The 25,988-nt window shown below is 37.0% G+C and overlaps 1 protein-coding gene across 2 annotated transcripts in view; it reads right to left on the bottom strand.

Annotated features, from left to right (window-relative positions):
* DYM (dymeclin) overlaps nt 1-25,988 on the bottom strand; it is a 332,115-nt gene that overhangs the window by 185,148 nt on the left and 120,979 nt on the right. For both annotated transcript variants that reach the window (XM_082699258.1, XM_082699257.1), the window contains exons 9-13: nt 18,559-18,741; nt 15,385-15,563; nt 13,535-13,660; nt 1,978-2,091; nt 600-694 (exon numbers count right to left, since the gene is read on the bottom strand). In XM_082699258.1, the coding sequence (XP_082555384.1) occupies nt 600-694; nt 1,978-2,091; nt 13,535-13,660; nt 15,385-15,563; nt 18,559-18,741 (697 nt within the window). The remainder of the gene's footprint in view (nt 1-599; nt 695-1,977; nt 2,092-13,534; nt 13,661-15,384; nt 15,564-18,558; nt 18,742-25,988) is intronic.

Genomic DNA, 25,988 nt, shown 5'->3' with positions numbered 1-25,988 from the left:
TGGAGGAAGGGGCCAGGAGGCAAGGGAGACTGGAGCTTCTAGCAGCAGGAAAAGGCAAGGAAAAGGTTCTCCTCTACAACCTCCAGAAAGGAGTCCAGCCCTATAGCATCTGGATTGCAGCCTGTGTTGAACTTTTAATCTACAGACTGCATAATAAATTTGGGTTGTTTTAAGACACTAATTTGTAGTAATTTGTTACAACAGTAATAGGAAAGTGATCCAACAGTAAACTGCTATTAAGAGAATTCTCTAAAACAAACTCAGCTACCCTGTGTAATGTGATGCTCTGCAAATGTGCGAAGATTTAGTTTGCATTCCTAAGAAATATACCCGCTCCTCTGTAAAATGCTAACACACAAAGCCTAAAATTAGATTTTATGAAAAGATGGAGAAGTAAATCCAATTAACTTTGATCAAGAAAGTGGGTTAGAAAATAAAGCAGAACGAGGTATGTTCAACTAAACAAGAAGGTGATAAATATTAAGCAGGAAAATTTGATACTCCTTGTGCATAACATTAAAAAGGGAGCAACACAGTACGCATTCCACTGAGTCAGCCAAAAGGCAAAGTGTGGTATTTCTCTTCAAGCTCCTATTTACCTAATGATCCTCTGGGCAGCATACTGATGGAGAGAACGGAACTGTGCCGACATGTTCGCTAAAGCGGCCAGACAGTTGGTGTGAAGGTACTTGTCCTGTAAGGAAACAGAAGGGTGAAAACAGACATCGAGTCTTCTCTACATCTGAAGCAAGATTAACTGGAAGCAAACGTAAACTCAATTGTCACTGATTTTTAGAGCGTTCAGGCCCACAATCCCTTTCCTCTCATTATAAAATCCTAAAAACTCCGTTTTATTCACTACACATCTGGAAGCTACATCTGGTGCAAAAGATTATGATGCTCTTTGTCGTCGCCTTTATCCCTGTCCTGGTGCATATCAGAACTATTTCACTGCAGAAACATTAATGCTTAACTATAGAGAGCTGCTGCAGAACCTCACAGTTACACAGACTATAGCATATACAACATAATAATCTTTTTTTGTTTTAAAGATTTTATTTATTTGACAGAGACACAGCAAGAGAGGGAACACAGCAGGGAGAGTGGGCGAGGGTGTAGCAGGCCTCCCACCAAGCAGGGAGCCCGATGCGGGGCTCAATCCCAGGACTCTGGGATCATGACCAAAGCCAAAGGCAGACACTTAACGACTGAGCTGCCCAGGAACCCCCACAATCATCTTTCTGGAGTCAAAACATTCTCCATTTTTAAACATGTCTGACTTCTAGAGTTTCAGATAAAAGACTGTGAACATGTATCCACATTAGCCTCATTATAGTAAACTTGACCGTTTCTCTGAGCTACAAATTGCTTCTCTATCGAGCAGAACTGAAATTTGCTCCCAGATGCTGCAAATACAATCCAGCTAAAATTTTCCTTTCGCTCTTTAAAGTATTCATTCTACTTTTCTTTTCCATTTAAATTCATATTTCTTGTGCTTGTATCTTCATACACTTTGTTGTCGCTGCTTTTAAAGAGCAAATCAGTTTTAGTGGTCTAGCAAAGACAGACATCTTTTATCTAAACATGCCCCACTGCCCATTTTATGTAAAATACCTCTAATCCACACAACCTATTAAATATTAAGAAACAGACACTATATAAGGTAGAAGGAAACATCAAAGCAAAAATGATGATCTTCTTATAATGTGTCAATATTTATTAATATTTTAGTATTATTTTATGTTAAAGTATATATTACATTATAAAACATGAATTACTTTTAATTAATAAAAAAGAAACAGACACTATACACATTACTTTAGAATCATGTATTTCAGTGACTATACGTACATCTGTTATTTTTTTTTACCATATTTCTTGAAAATGTTAGTATTCTACATATTGAGATTGCTTTAAACTACAGGCCCAACTGTACTATACATATAAAGATAAAAATAATTGCTATGGAATACTTACTCTTGTCCTCGTCATGTTGTACTGAATGGTTCTTATTACAACCAGTATCAGAAGACTCCCCAGTGAAATTTCAGTTAAAACCCGTTCTGAATACCAACTAATATTTTTTAATATCTGTAATGGGGAAGAAAAGTTTAAGTAAATATGACTGCTTCAGGGAATAAAGGATTATCCATGTCTAAAATCTCAGATAAGCCATGGCTTTGCTCTGAAGGTGAGTTAAACAATATAAAAGTGAATTGTGAGACTTTCAGTTCAAGATAGCAAAACAGTGCTGAGGTTCACTTCTCTTTCCTTCTTCCTTCTTAAATAGAAAAGAGATCTGGAAAACAGGAGGATATCATTAATACACAAAAAGGAAATATATTTGAAAGATGGGCAGCACCAAGGCAAGACCGAAAAACTGGAAAAAGTGGAAATAGGAAAACTGAGGAGTCTCTTGAAAAGTAGAGTTCTCTCAACAACCACAGAAAACCTTCATACTTGTGTTCAGGAAAAGCCAAGAACACAAATAAACCAAGATCCAGAAGATCCATGCCATGTTCTGCTCTGGCTGCCGAGAGCTGGGAGCTCTGGTGCTCACCTCCAGGCACCATAAGCAAGAACTGTTTTCTAGCTTAAGCTGGTGCAGTTCCACAGTGGAATGAAGGATGGACATCAGAGAGAGACAAAAACTGGACACTGCAGATTTGTGATTTGAAAGACTAATTCAAAAGTTCTCTCAGACAACAGCAATAAATAGGCAAAAAGATAAAGTATGGGAGAAAAGCAGAGACCTAATGTCTACTTAGTAAAAGTTCCAGAAAGTACAGACTAGAAGGAAAACAGAAAAATTAGTAATAGGATAAAGTTTTGCTGAGGAGAGGAAAAACTTCCAACATTATGAGGAGAAATAATGAGAAAAAGTAAAAATAGTTTGGTAAAACTTCTGAATTTATAGTACATAATAAAATCTTATTGGCTCCCAGATAGAAGAAGGTTATCACCAAAAAAGAAAAGCAAACTAACATTAGATTTCTTGTCCTAAACACTATACATCTGCATAACAAGAGAACAATGCCCATACATTTCCGAGGAATGGATTATGATTCTAGAATTCTATACCTAGAGGAACTACCACACAAGTATACAAACAAATAAAGACTTGAAAGTATGCAAAGAGTCAACATGAACTGTTCATGCACCACTTCTGGGGGAAAAAACAAACCACCACACATGTAAGTATTTAGTTGTCCATCCTTCCCACTGTGACAACAGCAAAAAATGACAGATCAAGAAATTCAAGAGGAGAATAAGGACTACCAAACAAAACCCAAAAGCCACAAACAACCACAATCATAATCCATGAAGTCAGAGAAATAAAATTAAATCTAAGTAATATGGTTGTACCTCAGTTCTTCTAAAAAAATTGTTAAAATTGACATTTCTCTGGTAAATCTTCCCCCCCCACCAAAGTCCAAATAACAGGATGAATGAGAAAGGGGGTATAGAAACAGACCAGAAGAATAAAAAAAAAGTAGAGATACTGTGTTCAACTTCATGCAAGTGCAAACGAGTGCCTTCACAAAAGATTTTCACTCAGTTCAACTATGTGGCAAGAGTCCTAAATCACCTAGCACCCACCTTTACAAATAACCAACCCTGACCTGTTCTGCAGTCTCCACTCAGAGGCTGGCACACGGCAAACACCCACTAAATGGTAGCTGAGTATTGTTTGTGAGGTAAAAAATGTAACTGTATACGCATCCCCGTGTATTCATGACTAAGGATGTAAGTGGAAGAGATAACCTAATGTGTAAAACAAATAACAGTTGAAAAAATTCAAAACAATGAGTTTTGCCATTGAACCTTTACAAAGAACAGTGAAGTGCCCAGTCCCTCTGACTTACTCTCTAAGGCACCGGTTCTCAAAACGTGGTCCTGGGACCCTGTACAGGTCCCATAGACACGTGTGGACAATTTTCAAGGCCAAAACAATTTTCATGATAATACCAAAATATTACTTTCCACTCTCATTCTCTCATGAGCATACAGTTGAATTTTTCAGGAGGTACATAACATGGCTGATAATGTAACAATTTTAGTACAGAAGCAGACATGAGAATCTGTAAGTCTTCCGTTAAGGCAATTTGTTCAAGAGATTTGTAAAAAGGTAAATGCCATTCTTCTTGTTAAATTTTTGTTTGACAAAAACGGTTATTTTTCATAAAAATATATTGTTGATGTATCTAGCATGTATTGGGGTTTATTATAATAACTATTATTTCCAAATGACCTGATTAAATATTTTTCAAATATCTGTTTTAATTTCTAGTATGGTAAATGTACAGAACTAAAACCCACAGAAAAAAACCATTTGGTGTCCTCATTTTTAAGTGTAAAGACCAAAAAATTTTAGAACCAATGTTCTTAAGTCTCCAAATAAATACTAAAACAGGATACTCATTAGGCAACTTTACTAGTGAGAAAAGTCTCTGCCTTTTTTTTTTTTTTAAGATTTTATTTATTTGACAGAGAGAGAGATCACAAGTAGGCGGGGGGGGGTGCAGGCTCCCTGCTGAGCAGAGAGCCCGATGCAGGACCTGATCCCAGGACCCTGAGATCATGACCTGAGCCGAAGGTAGCGGCTTAATCCACTGAGCCACCCAGGTGCCCCAAGTCTCTGTCTTTTTAAAGGCCACACATTTGGATATAGTTCAGTTTCTCCTCTCTCAGCTCCTTTATTTAGAAATAAATTGTCATAACCCATCCTTATTTGAAACAGAGGTCATTAGTTCTTAACATCTGCTTGTGTGTGTCAATTATAAACCTGGATGGAAGAAATGTTTTGAATAAAAGGAGTCTTATTCATTTGACATTCAACAAATATTTAAATGGTATCCACATAGTAAACTGATAATGTCACTATAAAAATGAGAAATCCAATTTAGTCTTTACATAAAACTTTTTCTTCCTGTGAAAAATATATTATTGTTTAGAAATTCTGGTTGTGTTTAAGAAAAATTATAAAGAACTAGCTATAAAGCTCACAAAGCTTCCCATGGGACATCAATGCATCATGGGTAACATACAGAAATTCTTTTTGGTAACTTAGCTGTAGCCATTGACCTATTTAGAACCTATTTAAACTACTTAACTTACAAAAGCAATTCCCCATTTCTTGTATCCAATATTCAGACATACAGTTTAATAGTCATAGACTGGCATCTTGATTATACAATTTCATGGTCAACTAACTCAAATAATATGCAAAAGGAAACCTCTCAAGGATCTGAAAATGTCTTCTTTCTTAAAAAGGATATGAGAATTGCTTGTTGTAGGTCTTTTCCTGAGCTTTCCCCTCATATAGATTTGATTTTATTGAATATCTCTTCCAAATGTTTATATGCTAGAGTAGAGTAACATACTGTGTAATATCAACTCTTTAGAATATCAAGTATGTTTAGAAAGGCAGAGAATAATTAACTTCCATATTCCCACAACTGACATTAACTGTTAACATTTCACTTTTTTTAAGATATAAATCCCATTTTATTCCTCCAAAGTAGGGATACACTATCAACCGCAAATCAACCACTATCTTGAACTTAGTATGTACCTTTCCTGTCCCCTTCAAATGCTTTCTATGTACACACACTCCCTCCAAAGCCTAGGAGATTCCTTTGTGTATTTGCTAGTTTATAAAAGCAATACCATGGTGTCTTAGGTTGAATAGTGTCCCCCAAATTCATGTCATCCAAAACCTGTGAATGTGATCTTACTTGAAAATGGGGTCTTCATAAATACATAACCGAGATGAGGTCCTACTGGGTTGGGATGAACCCTAAATCCAGTATGACTGGTGTCCCTAGAAGAGGAGGAGGAGACACACAGAAACAGGCACCCACATGAGAGGAGGACACGACACAACAGACACACAGAAGCACAGAAGCTGCAAGCCAAGGACAACAAAGACTGGCCACCAGAGACCAAGATGAGGCAAGACCTGTCTCCTAGGTCTTTCAGAGATACCATGGTACTGCTGACACCCTGCTTTTGAACTTCTAATTGCCAGAACTCTGACAATCAATTTCTGTTGTTTTTAGCTACCCAGTTTGCAATAATTAGTTATGGCAGCCCTAGGAAAGTAGTACACATAGGTATTTGTTTGCATCTTATTTTTTTTCCACTCAATATGTTCTGTAACGCCCCCTCATGTTGATGCATATAAGGAAATTAATATTTACCACATATGCCAAATTCTGGTAGTACTAATCATTTCTTAAAATGAATACAACTATGGTCATTAATAAACAGCTGTTGCCCCAAGCCACTCTCCCAGGACCACCTGGGGGTTCCGCAGTGATGGGACCATGGTTGATATCCTTCTTACTGGCTGACTCTGGTTCCATACTAGTTAAATGTCTGAATATCACCCTTACTGCATCCCACCTAAGTACTGAATAGTACTATACCAACAGGCCACATGTTCTTGGGTCCAATCTTCTATTAATGGAAATTGGGGTTATTTACAGTTTTTCCCCTAGTAAAAACAATGTTACAAGGTAGATTCTTATCCTTACTACCCAAAATCTCACTACAGGATACTCAGATACCAGGGACCCCTTACTCTCCATATTTTCATACTCTGAACATTAATTATTAAGTCAGTCAGGAAACATATAAATTTTAAAAAGAAAAATAACCTGTAAAACACCCGTTTTAAGCCATTCATTTTTCAGTACTTTATGACTTCAAAAGCGAATCTCCAAGAGTTTGCGAGGAGGCCAAATTGCAAAGTCACTGAATAGCTTTTTTTTGTTTGTTTGTTTAATGAACGTAGGCTTGGGTCACTATTAACTAAAAAGCATAGAGCAGCCGTGTTCATCACAACGGCATGAATCACAAGGAGGTATTTGGCTTCAAATTTTTCTTTTAAATTTTATTTATTTATTTGGCAGAGAGAGACAGTGAGAGAGGGAACACAGCAGGGGGAGTGGGAGAGAGAGAAGCAGGTTTCCCACCTGCCCTGATCTGGGGCTCGATCCCAGGACCCTGGGATCATGACCTGAGCCGAAGGCAGATGCTTAACAACTGAGCCACCCAAGCGCTCCTAACTTAAATTTTATTAAAATTTAAAATTCAATTCCTCGGTCACACCAACCACATTAAAAATACTACCATCTCAGACAGCACAGAAATTTCACAGAAGTTAAATAGCCTGGTATAAAGAACACCACTGTATCCAGCACTGTTTTCTTAAATGCTAATATTTTGCTTCTGACATCCTGAAATCCCTAGCCACTCCTCACTGATCCTGTCCTCTAACCTCTGGCAGCCTGAATTTGATACTTCATTACCATGCAGATTTTTGAGATTTATTATTACCAATACATGCAGCTCTATTTGATTCACTCTAGCTGTTCTACAGTATTCCATTTATGTTAGCATATATTTGCAATTTTTGAACACTACAAATAATGCTACAATGCACATTCCTTCAAATGAGCTATTGTGACTCTCTGAAAAAGTTTTTCTTAGGACACAACCAGGAAATGGAATTGCTGGGAGGTTGAGTACCTGCTTCTGCAGGTTATTTGAGGAACATAAAAGGCCAGATTTCTTTCAAAAGCTATTCTGCTCATTTACATAGTATAAAAGCATCCTCCTTCTCTACAACCTTACCAATTCTTTTTTTTTTTTTAAGATTTTATTTATTTATTTATTTGACAGAGAGCAAGATCACAAGTAGGCAGAGAAGCAGGCAGAGAGAGAGGAGGAAGTAGGCTCCCTGTGGAGCAGAGAGCCTGATGCGGGGCTCGATTCCCGGACCCTGGGACCACGACCCGAGCCTAAGGCAGAGGCTTTAACCCACTGAGCCACCCAGGCACCCACAACCTTACCAATTCTTAACGAAGCTTATAATTTCTGCCAAACTGATGAGTACAAAATATTTGTTGTTTTAATTAGCATGATCCTGACAAATCAGCAGTTTGAATATCTTTTAAAAATGTTTGCTGGTCATTCCGGTTTTATATTCTGTTTATTACTTTGCCTATTTTTCTACTGAAGACTTCGGTTTTACTGAACAATCATGCTAACCCATCTTCCTGTCTGCGTCCTGTTTTCCCCTTTATTAACCATGAAAGTTTTTCATTGCAGTGCAGCCAAATTTATTAATGCGTTTTTTCATGGTTTATACATTTATGCTATCTTTAGTCCATAAAAACATTATCCTTTAGCTTCTCTTTGAAGATTTTAAAGTTCAGCTTTTCATATCTAGGCCTTATTAACACAAGTGCAGTATGTCCTTCTATGGGGGCAAAATCATCACTTTTCCTGTGAGATAAGACAAGATCTCAATCTCAGCAAAATTTACCACTACTTCCATCATACATTTGTGTTGCTGTATGTGAGTGTGTAATTTCTGGACTCTCCAAATTCTTTTGCATTTATCTTTTTTTAAAAAAAAATTCTATTGTTAATGAAACACATTTAATTACTAATGTTTTATAACTAGTCTTCTCTGGTAGGATAACTCCACATTGTTTTTCTTCAAAAACTTCCTATGCAAAATGTTCTTCCATATGATTTGAGGGACTGCAGTTGACACTTGAGCAATGCAGAGGTTAGGGGTGCCCAACCCCCTGCATGCAGTCAAAAATCCATCCAAAAGTCCAACTTTTGACTTCCAAAAAATTTACTTAATGATAAGCTTACTAAGGAAGAGAAGATATATTTACAGTACTATATTTATTGAAAACATCCATGTATAAGTACACTCACACAGTTCAAATCTATTTTACTCAAAGGTCAACTGCAGTTGATTAAGTCTCACAAAAATCTCGAGATTTTGATCAGGATTGCATTCAACACAATGATTAATTTGAAAGCAAAATTAACAACTCTGTCACTGAGTCCTCCTATCCATGAACATGGTATCTCTATTTATTAAGTCATCTTTGATATCCTTCATTTAGGTAATTTTTCTCATAAAAAATGTTGCACTTCCTCTGTTACATGATTCTCAAGTACACTACAGTTTTATTGGTATTATAAGTAGCATCTCTAGATCACATTTTTGAAGACTTATTTTTTGAGAAAGAGAGGGGGACAGAGAGGAAGAGAATCTCAAGCAGACTCCCTGCTGAGCATGGAGTCAGATGGAGGGCTCTGAAGCTGAGATCACAACCTGAGCTGAAATCGAGCTGGACATTTAACCCACTGAGCTACCCAGGCACATTTCTAGAACACATTTTTGAAGAGCTTTGTTACTGGTGTGTAGAAATTGTATTTGTTTATATATGGATCTCAGATTCAGAAGATTTGCTCAACTTTCCTAACAGTTCAAATATTATTATAGTATCTTGAATTCTCTATGTGGTTAATCCTAACATCTGTAAATACAGACATTTAGATTTCCTCTCTTTTCAAGTTTAACTAACTTGCTTAGATTTTTGATACAACACTGAAGAGGAGGGGTAATACAGAACATCCTCTTTGTTCTGACTTCCAAGAAAATATTTCTAAAATTCTCCAATTGAGTACAATACTTTTAACTGTAGATTTTTATAGATATACTCAGTTAAGACAAAGAATTTCTTTTCTATCCCTATTTTGTTGAAAATTTTGTTTTGATTATCATGAATAGGTATTGAATTTTATCAAATCTTTTTCTATGTCTATTGAAATGAATGTATGGGTTTTCTCTCTTAAATGTATAAGTTACATTAAGAGATTTTCCAATATTAAACCACCCTCACATTCCTGGAATATTGTTATTGACATAGATAACATAGACACATTCCTCCCACCTGCCCCTTCCTGCTCATCAGGGAGCCTGCTTCTCCCTTTGCCCTTCTCCACTGCTTGTACATGCACATTACTCTTTCTCTCTCTTTCTCTCAAATAAATAAAATCTTTAAAAAAATTGTTTTAAGTATAATTTTTATAAAAGGGGGAAATTTGGAAAGATACTTCACAAAATAGGATATATAAGCACATGAAAAGTACATGAGGTCTGAGGAAATGCAACTTCAAGCCAAAATGAGATACCAGAATCTATTTCATGGACAATTAGATCTACAACTAATAATTCCACATAAAGAACTTTGGTAGAAACATTTACTTACTCGTTTTCACTACTACATATGGAAAGGAAAAGAAAAATAAACAAAGATCAATATGAAAGTCAAATTCTAGAGGGGAAAGAAATTTGTTTAAATACCTGAATTTGAAATGTCATCTGCAATATCCAGAAATCCTTACAGAACCGAGTCTGAATATGAACAGAACCTAATATTTTATCAGAACATAGACATTTTTAACTCTTTCTTTTCTTAATCATCTTTCTGGGGGGGGGTTTTATCTTTGTCTTAAACAGAACCCTGTCTTATCATCTCCTATTTCTGCAGTCAGTAAAGTTTAATTTTAATGCAAACTCCTATTCTAACTTTAATTACTAAATAAAATAAGCATATCAAAAAGGCATAGAAAACAATATAATAAAAAGTGTATCCATACTTGAATTTTGTCAAATCTTAACATTTTTTGTCATATTTGCTTCAAAGTTCTTTTTGGTAACTTCTTGTTTTATTTTGTTTTCCATACTGTTGAAGCGAATACAACATTACAGACATAGGTGAAACCCTGCTGTGTACCCTTCTCCATTTTCTTTTTTTTTTTTTTTAATTTTATTTATTTATTTGACAGACAGAGATCACAAGCAGGCAGAGAGGCAGGCAGAGAGAGGAGGAAGCAGGCTCCCTGCCAAGCAGAGAGCCTGATGCGGGACTCGATCCCAGCACCCTGAGATCATGACCTGAGCCGAAGGCAGAGGCTTGACCCACTGAGCCACCCAGGTGCCCCCCCTTCTCCATTTTCATTCCCTTTTTGAACTCTTCAGATGTAGCCAGCACCCTGCTGAACTCTGCAGGGTGCTCTCAAGATTTTCAATATTATCAACAGTGCTGTCAGATGACCGTTAATCAGCAGGTGCGCTCTATGGAAAAGTGCATATACAACCTTGGAGTAGAACTGCGAACTTAGGGTTAGACGCTGCTTCAGTTTTATTACTGTCTCTTCAAGCTAAACATATACCTGCCCTTGACCCAGGAATGCTACCCTAGGTATACACCCAAGAGAATGAGGGCACATGTCTGCTGATGTACAGGTGCAAAAATGGGACAGCAGCCTTATAAAAATAGTCGCAAACTGGGGGGGAAGCAATTATTTACCATGAAGAGAATGGATAAATATACTGCAGCATATTCATACAACAGAATAACACCTAGAAATACAAAAGAACCAACCGGTGATGCAGTAACACAGGTCAATTCAGCAGTACTCTGGACTAAAAGAAGCCAATACAAAAGATAGCATACTGTACTCCAAGGAGAGATAAAAACTAATCTATTGGGAACAAAGTCAGAATAGTGGTTCACTATTGTGGCGTATTGGCCAGGAAAAGGCATTTCTGTTATGTTAGAAGTGTTCAGTAAATTGATCTGTGTGGTAATAACACAGGTATATACATATGCAAAAACTCCTAAGTTGTACCTTCAAAATCTGTGCACATTTCATACTTCAATTTAAATGTTTTTACTTTTTTTTTTAAGATGTTATGTATTTGAGAGAGAGACAGAGATAGCTAGAGACAACACGAGTGGTGAAGAGAGGGAGAAGCAGATTCCCCACTGAGCAGGGAGTCTGATGTGGGGCTCGACCCCAGGATGCTAGGCTCATGGCCTGAGCCAAAGACAGACGCTTAACCAACTGAGACACCCAGGCGCCCCAATTTCAATGTTTTTAAAAATTACATCAGGCCTAGCTTGTGTTGTTCCCTCTGTCGCTGTGTCTCTCTGTGTCAAATAAATAAAATCTTAAAAAAAAAAAAGATAAATGCTATAAAAAATGAGAAAATCAATACAAATATTTTCTCTGTGGTACTTTACTAAACCATAAGAATCAAGAAGTTTGTATGTTTTATCCTCTTTCTACAGTGTCAAGATTCCTTAAATCTTAGTTGAAATGATGGTCACACCATAGAAGAGACAAAAAAAAGTTTTAATGGAACATCTTCAGAGAAGAGTAAACATGTCACAAAAACCCTACTGAAGACAAGAAGAAAAGAGTGTTTGTATCCTATGAGGTGTGAAAGCCCTAACCCCCTCTCCCACTAGACCCCCACAGCAGGAAGACTGGAAGAGCCCCTCTGAGAAACTGATCAGCCCAAAGAAAAGGCCTACAGAGAACAGAGTGCCCAGAGAAACAGACCATGCAGAGAGAGTTAAAAGCAAGTAAAAGTCTTGCCCACATATAGAACTTACAATCAACTTTTTAGTGCCTTACTTCTAAATAAAACAAACACGGATCACCAAACATTTGACTTAAGCCTCCAATATGGCCAAAGACAGAAGTCAAAGAAGAAAACGAAACTAAAAAGATATTCAATGTATTTTAATGTACCTAGAGGGAATTCTCCGTTTGTTTTGTTGAGGTATGAGAGCTGAATGAGTGATGGATACATGAATAAAAAACTGGGCAATCGCATGCTACAGAAAAACCAAAACATGAACAAGAAAGGAAATGCAATGAACATACATTACACAGCTGAGCTAAGAATACTAGTTAATCATAAGCATGAAAAAGCTGAGTTCTCAAGCTGAAAATGGTAATAAAAAGGAAGGAGGGGTAAAAGTATATGAGTAGAAAGGGGGCTGGGAAGCCAGAGGGAACAGGCATGATGTGCAGGAAGGAGAGCTAATTATGACTTATTTTCCATTTTAGGAAGAGGATAGTTAATATCTAAATTGGAAAATCAAGAAATAACAAAATAAGAATGTTATTTAGAAACATGGGCAAAGCACTGGTCTTTGGGAACTGGGAATCAGGTGTAGTAGGGTAGACATGGGATGTATTATGTTGCATTAAAACCTGGTATATAAGTTTTAAACCTTCTATATACATTTTAAAACAATGTGTACATGTGTTGGAGTGCCTAGCTGGGTCAGTCAGTGGTTGTAAGTTTGAGCCCCACATTGGGTGCAGAGATTACTTTAAAAACACTATATACATGTGTTACTTTGATACAAAGAAAAAAGGAAGAGGAAGATAAAAATCAGTTTGGGGTTAGAACTCACCCATAAGACTAAAACTGGAAGAGTTAAATTATGTTACATTGTTTTCAAAAACATAAAACAATTTCTCAGGTTTCTTCTCTTTACTTCCTATTCTTTCACTTATTCTGTATACAAGATGCAACCTGTTTGACAATTTCTGCCACAACTAAGAAGGGGAAACGAAACAGAGAGGAAAAATGAACTCAGTGGCAGCAAAAACATTTGCCTCAGTTACTGAGGAAACCATTTTGACAGAGTTTTTAATAGTGGCTAACAGTCATTCAGAAAAAAAGCACTTCATAAATCTGAAGACAGGCACACCATTTCTAAGTCAGATTCTTGCGGAAACACCTACCAGAAGGAAGAGAAGGAAGAAATGCTAAGGCTTCAGTAAATCTCGTGGAGGGACCTGCCTATTCTGTAACTCTGAAACTCAACGCAAAGTAATGGTAACTTACCACTTCGTGAATTGATCTATTAAAGCCATCATCTTCTGTGAGGATCAATAATATTATAAGGGCCATATACACATGGTGTGAATTTCTTTCTTCGACATGATACAGAATCTCAAGAATTGGTAAAACCTATCAAACAGAAATTTTAATTTACTATTTCAATTACTTTAAGACAAATGTTTTCAACCTTTATGCTTTTATTATACACCATTTTAATTTACTAGTTTTAAGTTTCTTTAAAGAAAAACGAAAACCACACAAACCAGCATACGCCTAAAAGTATTTTCCCCACATATAGCTCCAACACCAATAGAGAAACCAATCCCCCTGGATGACACTGTGGCATTGTAAAGAGTGGGTCTGCACAGACCACTCATGCCGATATGTGACACCGAGTAGAAGCAGGTCTGTCTCTAGTCTAGCAGGAACTTATACACAATAATGTATTCTTACAAATACTAATGTGTCAAACATTACCTTAATAAGAAAGATTGTAGAATAAAATTATTAACAAAATCAGATCAGCCCAGCAACATTTTTTAATCATAGCCCCAATATTATAGAATAAAGGTAAAAAGACAGATAAGGACATAAGTTGAGACATTATCAAAATAATCTATATAAGTTAAAACCAAAAATGAACATATAACCCTCTACCCCCACTCCAAAAAAAAACCCCCAAAACAAAACCTGTTAAGTGTTTACTGGTGTATGTCATCACGTAGAGATGTCTGTTCCCAACAAATTCTTAGGTACCAACATACTTACCATGGAACTTTCTTGAACAGGTGGTGTCCTGGGCTTTCTACTTACTGCCATCATTTCCCTTAGGATACATCATGCTCAGAATTGTCTCTGCTTATTCTCACTCACCCCTCAGTAAACAAGTGTTTACTCCCAAGTGTTTACTCACATGAGCAGTACACTGTTACATCTAATTTTACTACTTAAAATAATCAATGTTTCCCACAGATAGCTGGTGTGCAGACAGGTTCGCTCATCACTTATTTTGTCCTTAGTGTCACTTTGACATGGAACATACTCTTCAAATGAATTCTAACATTCCATGTTAACTCAGTATTTTATCTTTAACACTGAAAAAATGGCCACCAAATCCCTGGTAAATCCTGCTGTCAACCTGTAAAACCTCGTACAGAGGAAACATTCCTATTGTCACCAGCAAGCTGCTGGCTATTTAGGGATGTTCACAATTCTGTTAATGTATAAATAACCCACAGGTATCTCTATAGAATGTATTTCAATTATAATATTAACACCTTGGTGAGGTAAGGTTACTTGCCACTCACAGAAACATTTTTGTTTAAACATTAGTTACAAATGGAAATCCGTGATTCCCTACCAGAGTTTTTCACTCACATAATAAAGGAATAGTGTACATGTAAATTGCTATCTGGTATAGGTGCCCTAAAGAAACTCTAACAACACTACCAGAATTGAGATCAGGCAGACCTCAAGCCTAAGCTTCCCAAAGGGATGGGACACATGGGAAACCAAGCTTAGCCATGTTCACCAGGAACTTGCTGTGACTGGGACTAGCTACAGGCACTTGGTGGGTGGACATTTAGCATCTGAAAAGAACCAGGGTATAAAAACTTGAGAATGGTGGCGGTGCTTCCTCAAGGACTCCATCAGGCTGGATCCTGGGCAGGGAGAGACCTGGAGGACAGGGAAGCCATGTGCCGTGTCTCCCACACTATAAACTTGATAACCCCGTCTGTGCCTGGTGGCACATTTGCAACCAGGCAAACATACCTTACCCTCCTGGGAAAAGAAACTACTCTTCAAAAGATTAAACAATACAGAAAGTTTGAAATGTGTAGTGTGATACTTACAAGATTTTCCATATCTGTGCGAGCCAACATGTATGTTCTAACATTACTATTCTGATGGAGCAATGTGTACAAGAGGAGAGTTGCCTGGTCAGATGTCTGCTGTTCACAAAGAGCTGTGTACAAACTGTTGAAGTTAATCTGGAAAGTGTGTGGAATTGATGAGGGGAAAGGACTGCTGTCTGGAACAGAGAAACCACAAAATTTTTAAAATATAATGTTAGGATTTTCTGGACCATGCCTCATGTAAATAAGAAAAACACTGTTCACATCTAACATTCATTTCCCATCAACTTGGTATGTCACTACATTTCAGATTCAAAATTTCAATTTATATTTTAAGTTTTACTTCAAGAACTAAACTAATGGAAAGCATGGAGCCTAGAGTTGAACATACTATTGTATAACTGAAATTTGCTGAGAGAGTAGAACTGAAATGCTCTTACCAAAGTAAAAACAAAACAAAACAAAAAAACAAAACAAAAAACCCGAAACCTGGGACAGTTTATTTCTCTATACTATCTAAACTGAGGCTTTCCAAAGTGCAAATACTACTTGAGGGCAACTTTTTATCTTTAAAAAAAAAAAAAAAAAAACAAGTAAACTAAGTCACATACTTTGACTTTATTAGGATTTGTGCATTGATATAGCTGAATGAAACTGGCTATAAGAACACAGGAGCTTAAATAAGCAGAGCTACAGACCCAGGCCAAAGGTGCTCTAAGAGATATAATTTAAACATGGCAGCTTAAATTTTAAATTTCCTTCCAAAAAGGAAGGAAAGACAGGTCCATGGACTTGGAGAAAAATATAATCTTATCAGATAAAACACCAGAACGTGATAGCACAACAAGTTGATATTTTAATATCTTAAAAAGAACCAAGACTTTTTGAAAAAAGAGACAGAACCACTAGCAAAAAATAAATAAATAAAAATAAAATTTTAAAGCCACTGCTTTAGCGTCTCTAAAAGCTTTACTCTTACGGGAAAGAAATGGGTGCCAATACCATCTTTGATAGCACAGCCCCATACCTCTCAGATTCTTCTAAATTGTACATTTGTGAGAATTATCTTATATGTCTTCAATTTTATTACAAAATGCCCTCACTTTTCCTCCTACACTTAAAATACAGGTTATTTTTTCACTAACACTGCATTTTTGTCAGTTGTTTTATGTGACTAACTTATTTTTGCAAAGGATGGTGAAAGGAAGCCTTGCAGGTAATCTGTGAGTATGCAAATGACTAGAGCATCTATAGAACTCTCAGTGGAGGAAGATTCTGGAAACGCTCCGCCTCATTACGAAGTAATGTGTTCACCAGCTGTATACACCTGGCTGCAAATGGAATATGTGTGTTGTGTGTCTCCATAACATTTAAATATTACTAGTTAAGAAGTGATATGAACTAAGTCATTATACTGACAGCTTTCCATGTATTATCCCTTATTTAATGCATACAGTGATCATGCCATTATTTTGACCAGTTTCACAAAGGATGAAATAAAGGCTTGTAGAGATTAACTTTTCCAAGATCAGTCCCAGGTAAGTCTTCACTACTCCATTACACTGCTTCTTAAAATTATGGCAATAATATAGTGACGTTGTACTATAAGAAAAACCCACTTAAGTTTTATAAGAACCCTGTGAGGTAGAGATTATAACTCCTGCTTTACAGATAAAGATATTGGTCTTTAAAGAATAAAAAATGGGATATGAACCCAAGGCAATCTAACCTTAAAGTCAATGTTCAGAATCATTGCACGAAACGATCCACCAGAAAGATGGCTATTCCCCAAAAGGTCCAACCTTAAAAAGTAACATCTGGCCTGAGCATCAAAAGTAACAATAAATACCATATACTGAACATTTGGTTATGTTGTAAAATGTGAGCTTATTGCTTTCAAACATTACCTTGCACGGTACTTATACAAATCCTATTAGGTTATCCCCATTTTACAGACAAAGGCCAGTGAGGCCTGGATGTTAAGCAAACTGTGGGAGGCCTCACAGCTCTGAAGTGACAGAATTGTGGCATAAACTTAGATCTGCTTGACTCCAAAACGTGCTCTCTTAACCAGTAAGCCACGACAGAATGATAATGGAAATAGGAAAGCATTCTCAGATACATGAGTTTTTCTTTTTTTCTCTATCAAATTGTTAGAGACTCCCTATTATTGTTTTCCTCTACAAATAATAATACTAGTTGGCAAATGTACCCCCAGCTGGCACACTCACCCACTAGTAAGAAACATGCACGAGAACTCTGGAAAAGAACATACTAACACGTATCAGAAGTTTAAGAATGTTCCTACACAATTAATTTCACTTCACTTCTTAATTAACCCATCTTAATTACACAAGTGTTCCATAAATCTTGAAAATCTAGCTACTGTATTAATTTGACCTATGGAGTATAATCCCTTTTTCTAATGGGGTGTAATCTTTTGATTAGAGATTATTCTTTCAACATGGAACTAGCTACTCAAGCTCTACTTCAGGGCAAGCTAAGTTTTGGAAATAAGTTTTAGTGGAAACCAGCGAAGCTCACGTCCTTATTATCTGTGCCTGCTTTTGTGCTTCGACAGCAGAGGTAAGAGGTAGTGACAGACAATGTATGACCCCACAAAGCCATCTGCTCCTTTGCAGAAAAAAGTTAGCGGAGTTCTAATTTTTAGTTTTATAAAACTCTAATTGGAATACAGACTTAAATGAGAAACTTCAAACAACCTGTCATTTGGAGTTTTCTGGTTAGTTCCTATCTCTAATAGGTAAGGACAGGCAGATCCAAATTAAGCAAACTCTGTCTTGGTTATCTCTAGATAAAAATATAAATTTAAATGGATATAAAGAACCACAGTTCTCATCTAAGATTTATTTGACCTTCCTGTGAATACAGACAGAAGAGTCCGTTTTTCTCATCTTTAACCAACATGAAAATATAAAAATTGAGAATCATCTTCACAACTATAAAAAAATAAACAATATGTGTAAGCAATACCCTCTTTCCTCATAAGAAAGAATATTCAGGGGCTTCTGGGTGACTCAACTGGTTGAGCATCTGACTCCATTTCAGCTCACGTCTTGATCTCAAGGTTGTGAGTTTGAGGCCCGTGTTGGGCTCCACAATGAGCGTAAAGGAGGGAGGGAGGCAGGGAATGAACAAAGTAGCACAAACCTTGCGTATTCTTAAAGGACATAATGGCTTGTCTGTAGGGGTTTGGTGCATCTGCAGCATCAGTCAGGTTGGCCAGCACCAGCAGAAGCAAGAGACTCTGGTTGGCCAGAGGGGAAGACAGTTCTGGAGAGGCAGCTGCTTTGCTGCCCACACCACCCAGTGTGAAGACAGTCCAGAGGCCAGCTTGAGAAGAAAACACACAGTTAAGATGTGCTGGGACTAGTAAGATGGATGTACATATTTCTGTATGATATTCTATACTTTTAAAAAATTCTATACTTTTTTAATTCTATGTTTTTTAATATTTAAAAGTTCGAAATAACACTTTTCAATTATTAAACTGAAACAAGTTCATTACTTGAAAATTCTCATATTGCCAAAGGAGGTAAAATTTTTTAAGACTACCACTCCCTACTCTCATAATTCCACTTCTACTTCCCGTAGATAACCACTAATAAGACTCCTATATCTTTCTAGATTTTCTTAATATAGCAAAACATCTACATAATTATAATAAAATTTCATGTACAATTTTATACCAATATCTTTGAAAACTTAAGCAAAATATTAAAATATCTAGGAAGATACAAAATACCAAAATTGGCCAAGGACAAAAATGTGAATGGACAAATAACCTTAGAGGAGTGGGAAATGGGGTCAAAGAGCTAGCCCTAAAAACTAAATCAAGTCCAGATGTTTTACAAGTAAGTCTACCAAGCTCTCCCAGTACAGACAATTCCCGTATTATCTAAATAGCTCCAAAGTACACAACAAGAGGCATATTCACACAACTCATTTGCCAAAGCCTGAAAAAGGCTCCTGATACAGAAACTGAGTAATGACTGCATTTAAAACAAGAGGGCACGGACTGCAGGGAGCACTGGGTGTTATACGTAAACAATGAATCATGGAACACTACATCAAAAACTAATGATGTACTGTATGGGGACTAACATAATAAAAAAAAAAAGATTAAAAAAAATAATAAATAAAACAAGAGGGAGAAATGCAAAGTAGATGAAACCTTAGAGAAAAATTTGTTAAAAGAACAAATGCATGATAATCAGGAAAGTTTTGTCTCTGAAATGAAAGAACTGTTCATCATTCTAGAAATATATTAATTTACAGGCACACCTCAGAGATATTGCAGGTTTGGTTCCAGACCACAGCAATAAAGCGAATAGTATTGTGATAAAGTGAATCAAATGAATTTTTTGGTTTCCCACTGCGTCTAAGAGTTATGTTTACACTATATTGTAGAAATGTCTCCAGAACAGTAGAATTTAGTCATCTCCACAGTATTTAATTATAAATTATGTGTATCAAACTTGAGTTGAGAAAGGCTTTTTCTCATACAGAAAACAAAATTCAAGAAGATAAAAAAAAATGGTAAGTTGACTACTTAAGATATAAAATACTGAGATGTGATTAAATATATCCTAAACAAATAAGAGAGAAGAAAGTATCTGCAACATACAAAACAGAAAAAGATATTTATTTTTAAAAAGAGACCTCCTGTAAATCAGTAAAGAAAGCCAACAACCCAAAATAAAAGTGGGAATTAAATATTCAAAGCAATAAAAGAGAAATTAATGTGATAATAAGGTCATCCAAGAAAACAAAAAAAAAAATTTTTTTAAGATTGTAACACAGATTGGTAACAATATATAAGAAAATAACCAAAAGTGAGAAATCAAAGTGGTACCAGATTTTTGAAGGATATTTGGCAGTTCTCCTGGAAACTAAAAATGTACTCCCCTATCAACCCAGCATTTTTTTTCTTATACTAGAGAACACTTGAACAGGCACACAAAGAAGCATGTATAGAATATTTAATAGGGGCGCCTGGGTGGCTCAGTGGGTTAAAGCCTCTTCTTTCGGCTCGGGTCATGAACCCAGGGTCCTGGGATTGAGTCCTACATCGGGCTCTCTGCTCAGCAGGGAACCTGCTTCCCCCTCCCACCGCCTCTGCCTGCCTCTCTACCTACTTGTGATCTCTGTCTGTTAAATAAATAAATAAATAAAATATTTTTTTTTGAAAAGAATATTTAATAATGTTTATAAATATCAGATAACAGAGATAATGTAAATGTTAACCAACAGTAAATGGTTACAATAAGCTATGGTTTATCTATACTATGGAATACAGTATGAGTTAAGATATCTACATATTAACAAGGAAAGATCTCTAAGACATACTAAGTTAAAAAAGAAAAAAAGACAAGCTGCAGGAAAACTGAGGCAATAATTTAAAAATTACCCACCAAAACTGTGTGTGTGTGTAAATACTAAAGACAAAAACAAAATAAAATCTTTTAAAAAAATGGGGAGGCGCCTGGGTGGCTCAGGCAGTTAATCCTCTGCCTTCAGCTCAGGTCATGATCTCAGGATCCTGGGATTGAGCCCCAAGATGGGCTCTCTACTCAGCGGGGAGCCACTTCCCCCCTTTCTCTCTGCCTGCCTCTCTGCCTGCTTGTGATCTCTCTCTCTCTGTCAAATAAATAAATAAAATCTTAAAAAACAAACAAACAAAGAGGAAGGACTCCAAAAATCAGACTCTTAACTACTGAGAATGAACTGATGGTCACCAGAGAGGAGATGGGGGGGGGGGAGCTGAGTGCAAGAGGTGAAGGGGATTCAGGAGTGCACTTGTCACAAGCACTGAGCCAAGTGCAGAACTGCGGGACACTATACCACCTAAAAGTAGCAGAACACTGTTAACCTTATGGGAATTAAAATTAAAACTTAAAAAAAAAAGGAAAAAAAATTTTTTAATTTAAAAAATAAAAAATAAATAAAAATAAATAATTTTTTTAAAAACCCAGGAAGGACAAAGTATACACCATATTGGTAACAGAAATTACCTCTGGCATGGAATTCAAGAAAGACGTGTGCTTTATTTGTATACAATTTTTGTAAGAAGAATATAACCATTTAATTATTTAAAAATAAATGTAAAACAAAAAAGTGCTCCATATCACTCGGCATCAGGGAAATACAAATCAAAACCACAATGAGATATCACCTCACACCAGTCAGAATGGCTAAAATCAACAAGTCAGGAAATGACAGATGCTGGCGAGGATGTGGAGAAAGGGGAACCCTCCTACATTGTTGGTGGGAATGTAAGCTGGTGCAGCCACTCTGGAAAACAGCATGGAGGTTCCTCAGAATGTTGAAAATAGAACTGCCCTATGACCCAGCAATTGCACTATTGGGTATTTACCCTAAAGATACAAATGTAGTGATCCAAAGGGGCACATGCACCTGAATGTTTATAGCAGCAATGTCCACAATAGCCAAACTATGGAAAGAACCTAGATGTCCATCAACAGATGAATGGATCAAGAAGATGTGGTATATTATACACAATGGAATACTATGCAGCCATCAAAAGAAATGAAATCTTGCCATTTGCGACAACATGGATGGAACTAGAGCGAATCATGCTTAGCGAAATAAGTCAAGCAGAGAAAGACAACTATCATATGATCTCCCTGATATGAGGAAGTGGTGATGCAACATGGAGGCTTAAGTGGGTAGGAGAAGAATCAATGAAACAAGATGGGATTGGGAGGGAGACAAACCATAAGTGACTCTTAATCTCACAAAACAAACTGAGGGTTGCTGGGGGGAGGGGGTTTGGGAGAAGAGGGTGGGATTATGGACATTGGGGAGGGTATGTGCTTTGGTGAGTGCTGTAAAGTGTGTAAACCTGGTGATTCACAGACCTGTACCCCTGGGGATAAAAATATATGTTTATAAAAAATAAAAATTAAAAAAATAAATAAATAAATGTAAAACAATAAAATTAAACAGAACACCACCACAGACCCCAGGGATATATGATTATGTAGGACATGGAAAAACTTCATTAGTATCTCATTAAGTGAAAATGCAAATCACAGGACAGCTATATACGCACACAAATAATATGCCCCCTGGTTTTTAAAAAACTGTAGCTATATCCCTCTGCATGTGAAGGCCGCGACAGGTGGCTGGCAGGGTAGGCTGCTAATCGCAGTTAGCTCTGGCCACAGGCAAGGGTGAAGGGCACCTGAGGAGTCTCTTAACTTCTTTCCGTGTTTCTTCAGTGGACTGCTCTTCTACAACATGGACGGATTCAAGCACAACTCTCAGTTAGGAACGTGAAAGAAACAAGCAAGGGAAGAAGAGCATTCCCTGGTCACCAGCCCCAGAAAATGTGACATACTGCACACTGGGGATGGGAATGTAGTTCTGAAAAGCTGAAGAAGCACCTCTGACAATTTTGGAGGGATAAACACCAACACATGAACACTGAGCAGACCTGAGGGGGAGGCAGTGGGCGTGATATTTTAGTCTTTGTACTCGGTTAGTTTCTTCTTATTATTACTTATTATAACGAGCAGATGGCATTTATAAAGAACACCTTTGTTGGGAAATTAAGTGTTTTTGTAAAGAAATTTTAAATGGATGGAAAAATAAGCAAAATTGAAAAATGTTATTTTGCTTCAACTAACATAAGCAGATACTTTTAATTTCTTCGTTATGCCGTCAGTTCAGAGTGAACATTTATTCATTCCTTTCTAATATTTTACATCTTCACTTGAACACACCGTACAAAACGACCGCACAGATACCTGACAATTTATCTTTTCTTATATGATTGTGGTCCTGCAAATCCCCAACTTTTTCTGTGAGTCAGTGGAATGCCTACTATTTACTCTGAAGAGGCTGTTATTGGGGGGTGGGGGGGTTAGAGAGGATGAAGAATCTTCATGACCAAGTTTTGGAGGTCCTATAGGTGTATACTGGGAAGCTCAAAGTGCGCAGCATATTCAGTATAAACCTTCAGTGTAGGCACAAGCAAACTTGCGGCCCAGCAAGAGAAGTGAGGGGAATGATTTTTTTTTAATATAGGATAGACTTTAAGATGATGGAGACAGAAGAAAAATTTCTGTTAAGCACTGTTCTCCCTGCTTTTCATTAGGAAAAGCCAGGTATTTGAATAAAAATTATCAACTGACAACTGATTATTATCCATCACAAATTTAAATTTATTCAAAACAGTCTTCGTGAGAGAGCTGAAAAACTTGAAGCATTTCATAAGAATCTCAAAATCATTTAAGAAAGTCCAACCAGCCTCCAAGTATTATTTGCTTTGGGACTGATTTGTTGTTTATCTTAACATTATAAAAACTTTCCAGTCCCTTCCTTCCACTCAGAGTACGCTCCATGACTGTGTACCCTTACGTCTACCACCTGTGTGTGTTCCAGGATCGCAAGCAAAGAAAAACACAATTAGGAAGTTCAATCTGCAAGAAAAATGATCATGAAGTGCTCTCCGAGGTAAAAGATACGTGGCTTTTTGCTTGTTTTGGGGATTCTCTTCAGAGCTGCACATCTTCATGACTAGGAGAAGAAATAAGAGCTGCCTGCCACTGGAAGAATTTCACAAAATTCTGAGGGCACAACTTCACTTCACTTCCCACCCCCCTCCCCCCCGCTTCAGGTTTCCCCATGCTGGTGGAGAAGCCGCATATAATGTCAAATTCTTTATTTGAGAAGCTAGCACAGGCCAGCCGGCCCCCACCACACACAGCCTCCTCCCTTTCCCTGGTAAATATTACTGCGAAATTACTGCGAAGCTGCCTTTCCTTATAGGGAGAAAGGAGGCAGCCTGCCATTGCCTACATTGTAGTTTAAACTGGCCCATAATGTTGGACCAGAGTTCTTCCAAAAGTTCGTTTCTTTTTGTTGATCCAAGCCTCTGATCTATGACCCAAGAATCTTAGTGGAATTGCATTTTCCTGTTGGCAAACAAAATTTCTCTCCACCAGAAAAATAAGGGAAAGTTACAGTATATTTCCTTCTGTTCTAAAAAAGCAAATTAAGGATGGTCTCCCAAGTTTTTTAATTGTATCCCTCAGGTCTTCCAAATAAACTCTTAAAATAAAATTGATCTAACTAAAACCAGAAAGTACTGAAATCAACCAAAAGAACAAATCTGGTGTTGCTGATTCAATTTTTTAAAAAAATACTAATACAAAATTACTTATTCTTAACAATAAAAATGGGAGGAAAATACAAAGTATGACAAACAGAAACATCAATAAAATAATCAAGGAAAAAAAGGGTTAAACTCAAGCTTAAACATTATTTTATTAAGCCAATGAAATTAAGGTAAACTGCTATTTTTTTATGTTACTAAACATGCTACTTGCCAAACTAAAATTGATCTCTTACATCTAACAAATGCATAACATTAATTATTCAATTGGAACTATACAAAAAATAGTGATACTATACCATCTTTGGTTATAAAACCAATGCTAAAAGGGACATATTCATACATTTGGACCTATAATATTATAACGAACCAGGTATCAGGAAAAAATTTAGGAGAAAGTAGGTCAACTGTTAGAAATATGTAAAGTTCTGCTAGAGACATTTCAATCAACACAAGTAAAAGACTATAATCAATCAATAAGTACATAGTAAGTACCTATGAGGGTGAGGCACTATGGAAGTTACCAAAAGTATAAAGAATAAAAATAAAAGTCACACTTGGCCTCTAAAAAAGTTAACAGCAAAAAGAGAGGATGAGCAAACCACCACAATCCAATTTTAATTTTTAATTTCTGTAATGGTCTAACAGGGGCACCTGGATGGCTCAGTCAATTAAGTGCCTGCCTTCAGCTCAGGTCATGGTCCTGGGATCGAGCCCCGAGTCAGGCTCCTTGCTCAGTGGGGAGTCCATGCCCCACTCTGCTTCTCCCCTGACTCGTGCTTGCTCTCTCCTTCTCTCCCTTTCAAATAAATAAAATGTTTAAAACAAAACTCATAATGGTCTAACAAATACATCTAATTCTTAAATACCTATGCATTACCTGAGCTATATGTAAAATAGTAGGAAAAGACAATGTTACCCATAAAGAAATGGAACATACATTCCAGGGCAAACCCGGGGTGGGGGGGAAGCCAGCTACTTGATCCTAATACCACACTCCCCTTTTCTCCTTTTTATTAATAAAACACCCTGGGACTGAGCTGCGCAGGACTACATTTTCTGGTCTTTCCTGCAGCACACTACAGCCATTTGACTAAATTTCAACCAACGGGATATGACTAGGAGTAGCATATGCAGTTTTTCGGTCATATCCTCAAAAAGAAATTATTTTCTCTTCACATCCTCACTCTTCCCCTGGGCTGGAACCAAGGCTTACGAGAGGCATACAGATTCAACTCTGTCCATGAGGACACCACCCAAGGGGATGGCAAAACAAGACAGAAGGAACTCTGGTCCCTGCATGACCTCAGGACGTAAACCTGCCTACACCCCTGGGCCAGCTTAGAGTTTTGTGACAGAAATGTAAACCTTCTATCTTGTTCAAGCCACTGGTATTTGGCCTCTAATGAAAAGCCAAACCAATATCCTAACATAATTA

Source organism: Mustela nivalis, assembly GCF_964662115.1.
Source record: "Mustela nivalis genome assembly, chromosome: 14".
NCBI lineage: Eukaryota > Metazoa > Chordata > Mammalia > Carnivora > Mustelidae > Mustela > Mustela nivalis.
Note: the sequence above shows the minus strand (reverse complement) of the source record. Positions and strands in the feature narration are given on the sequence as shown.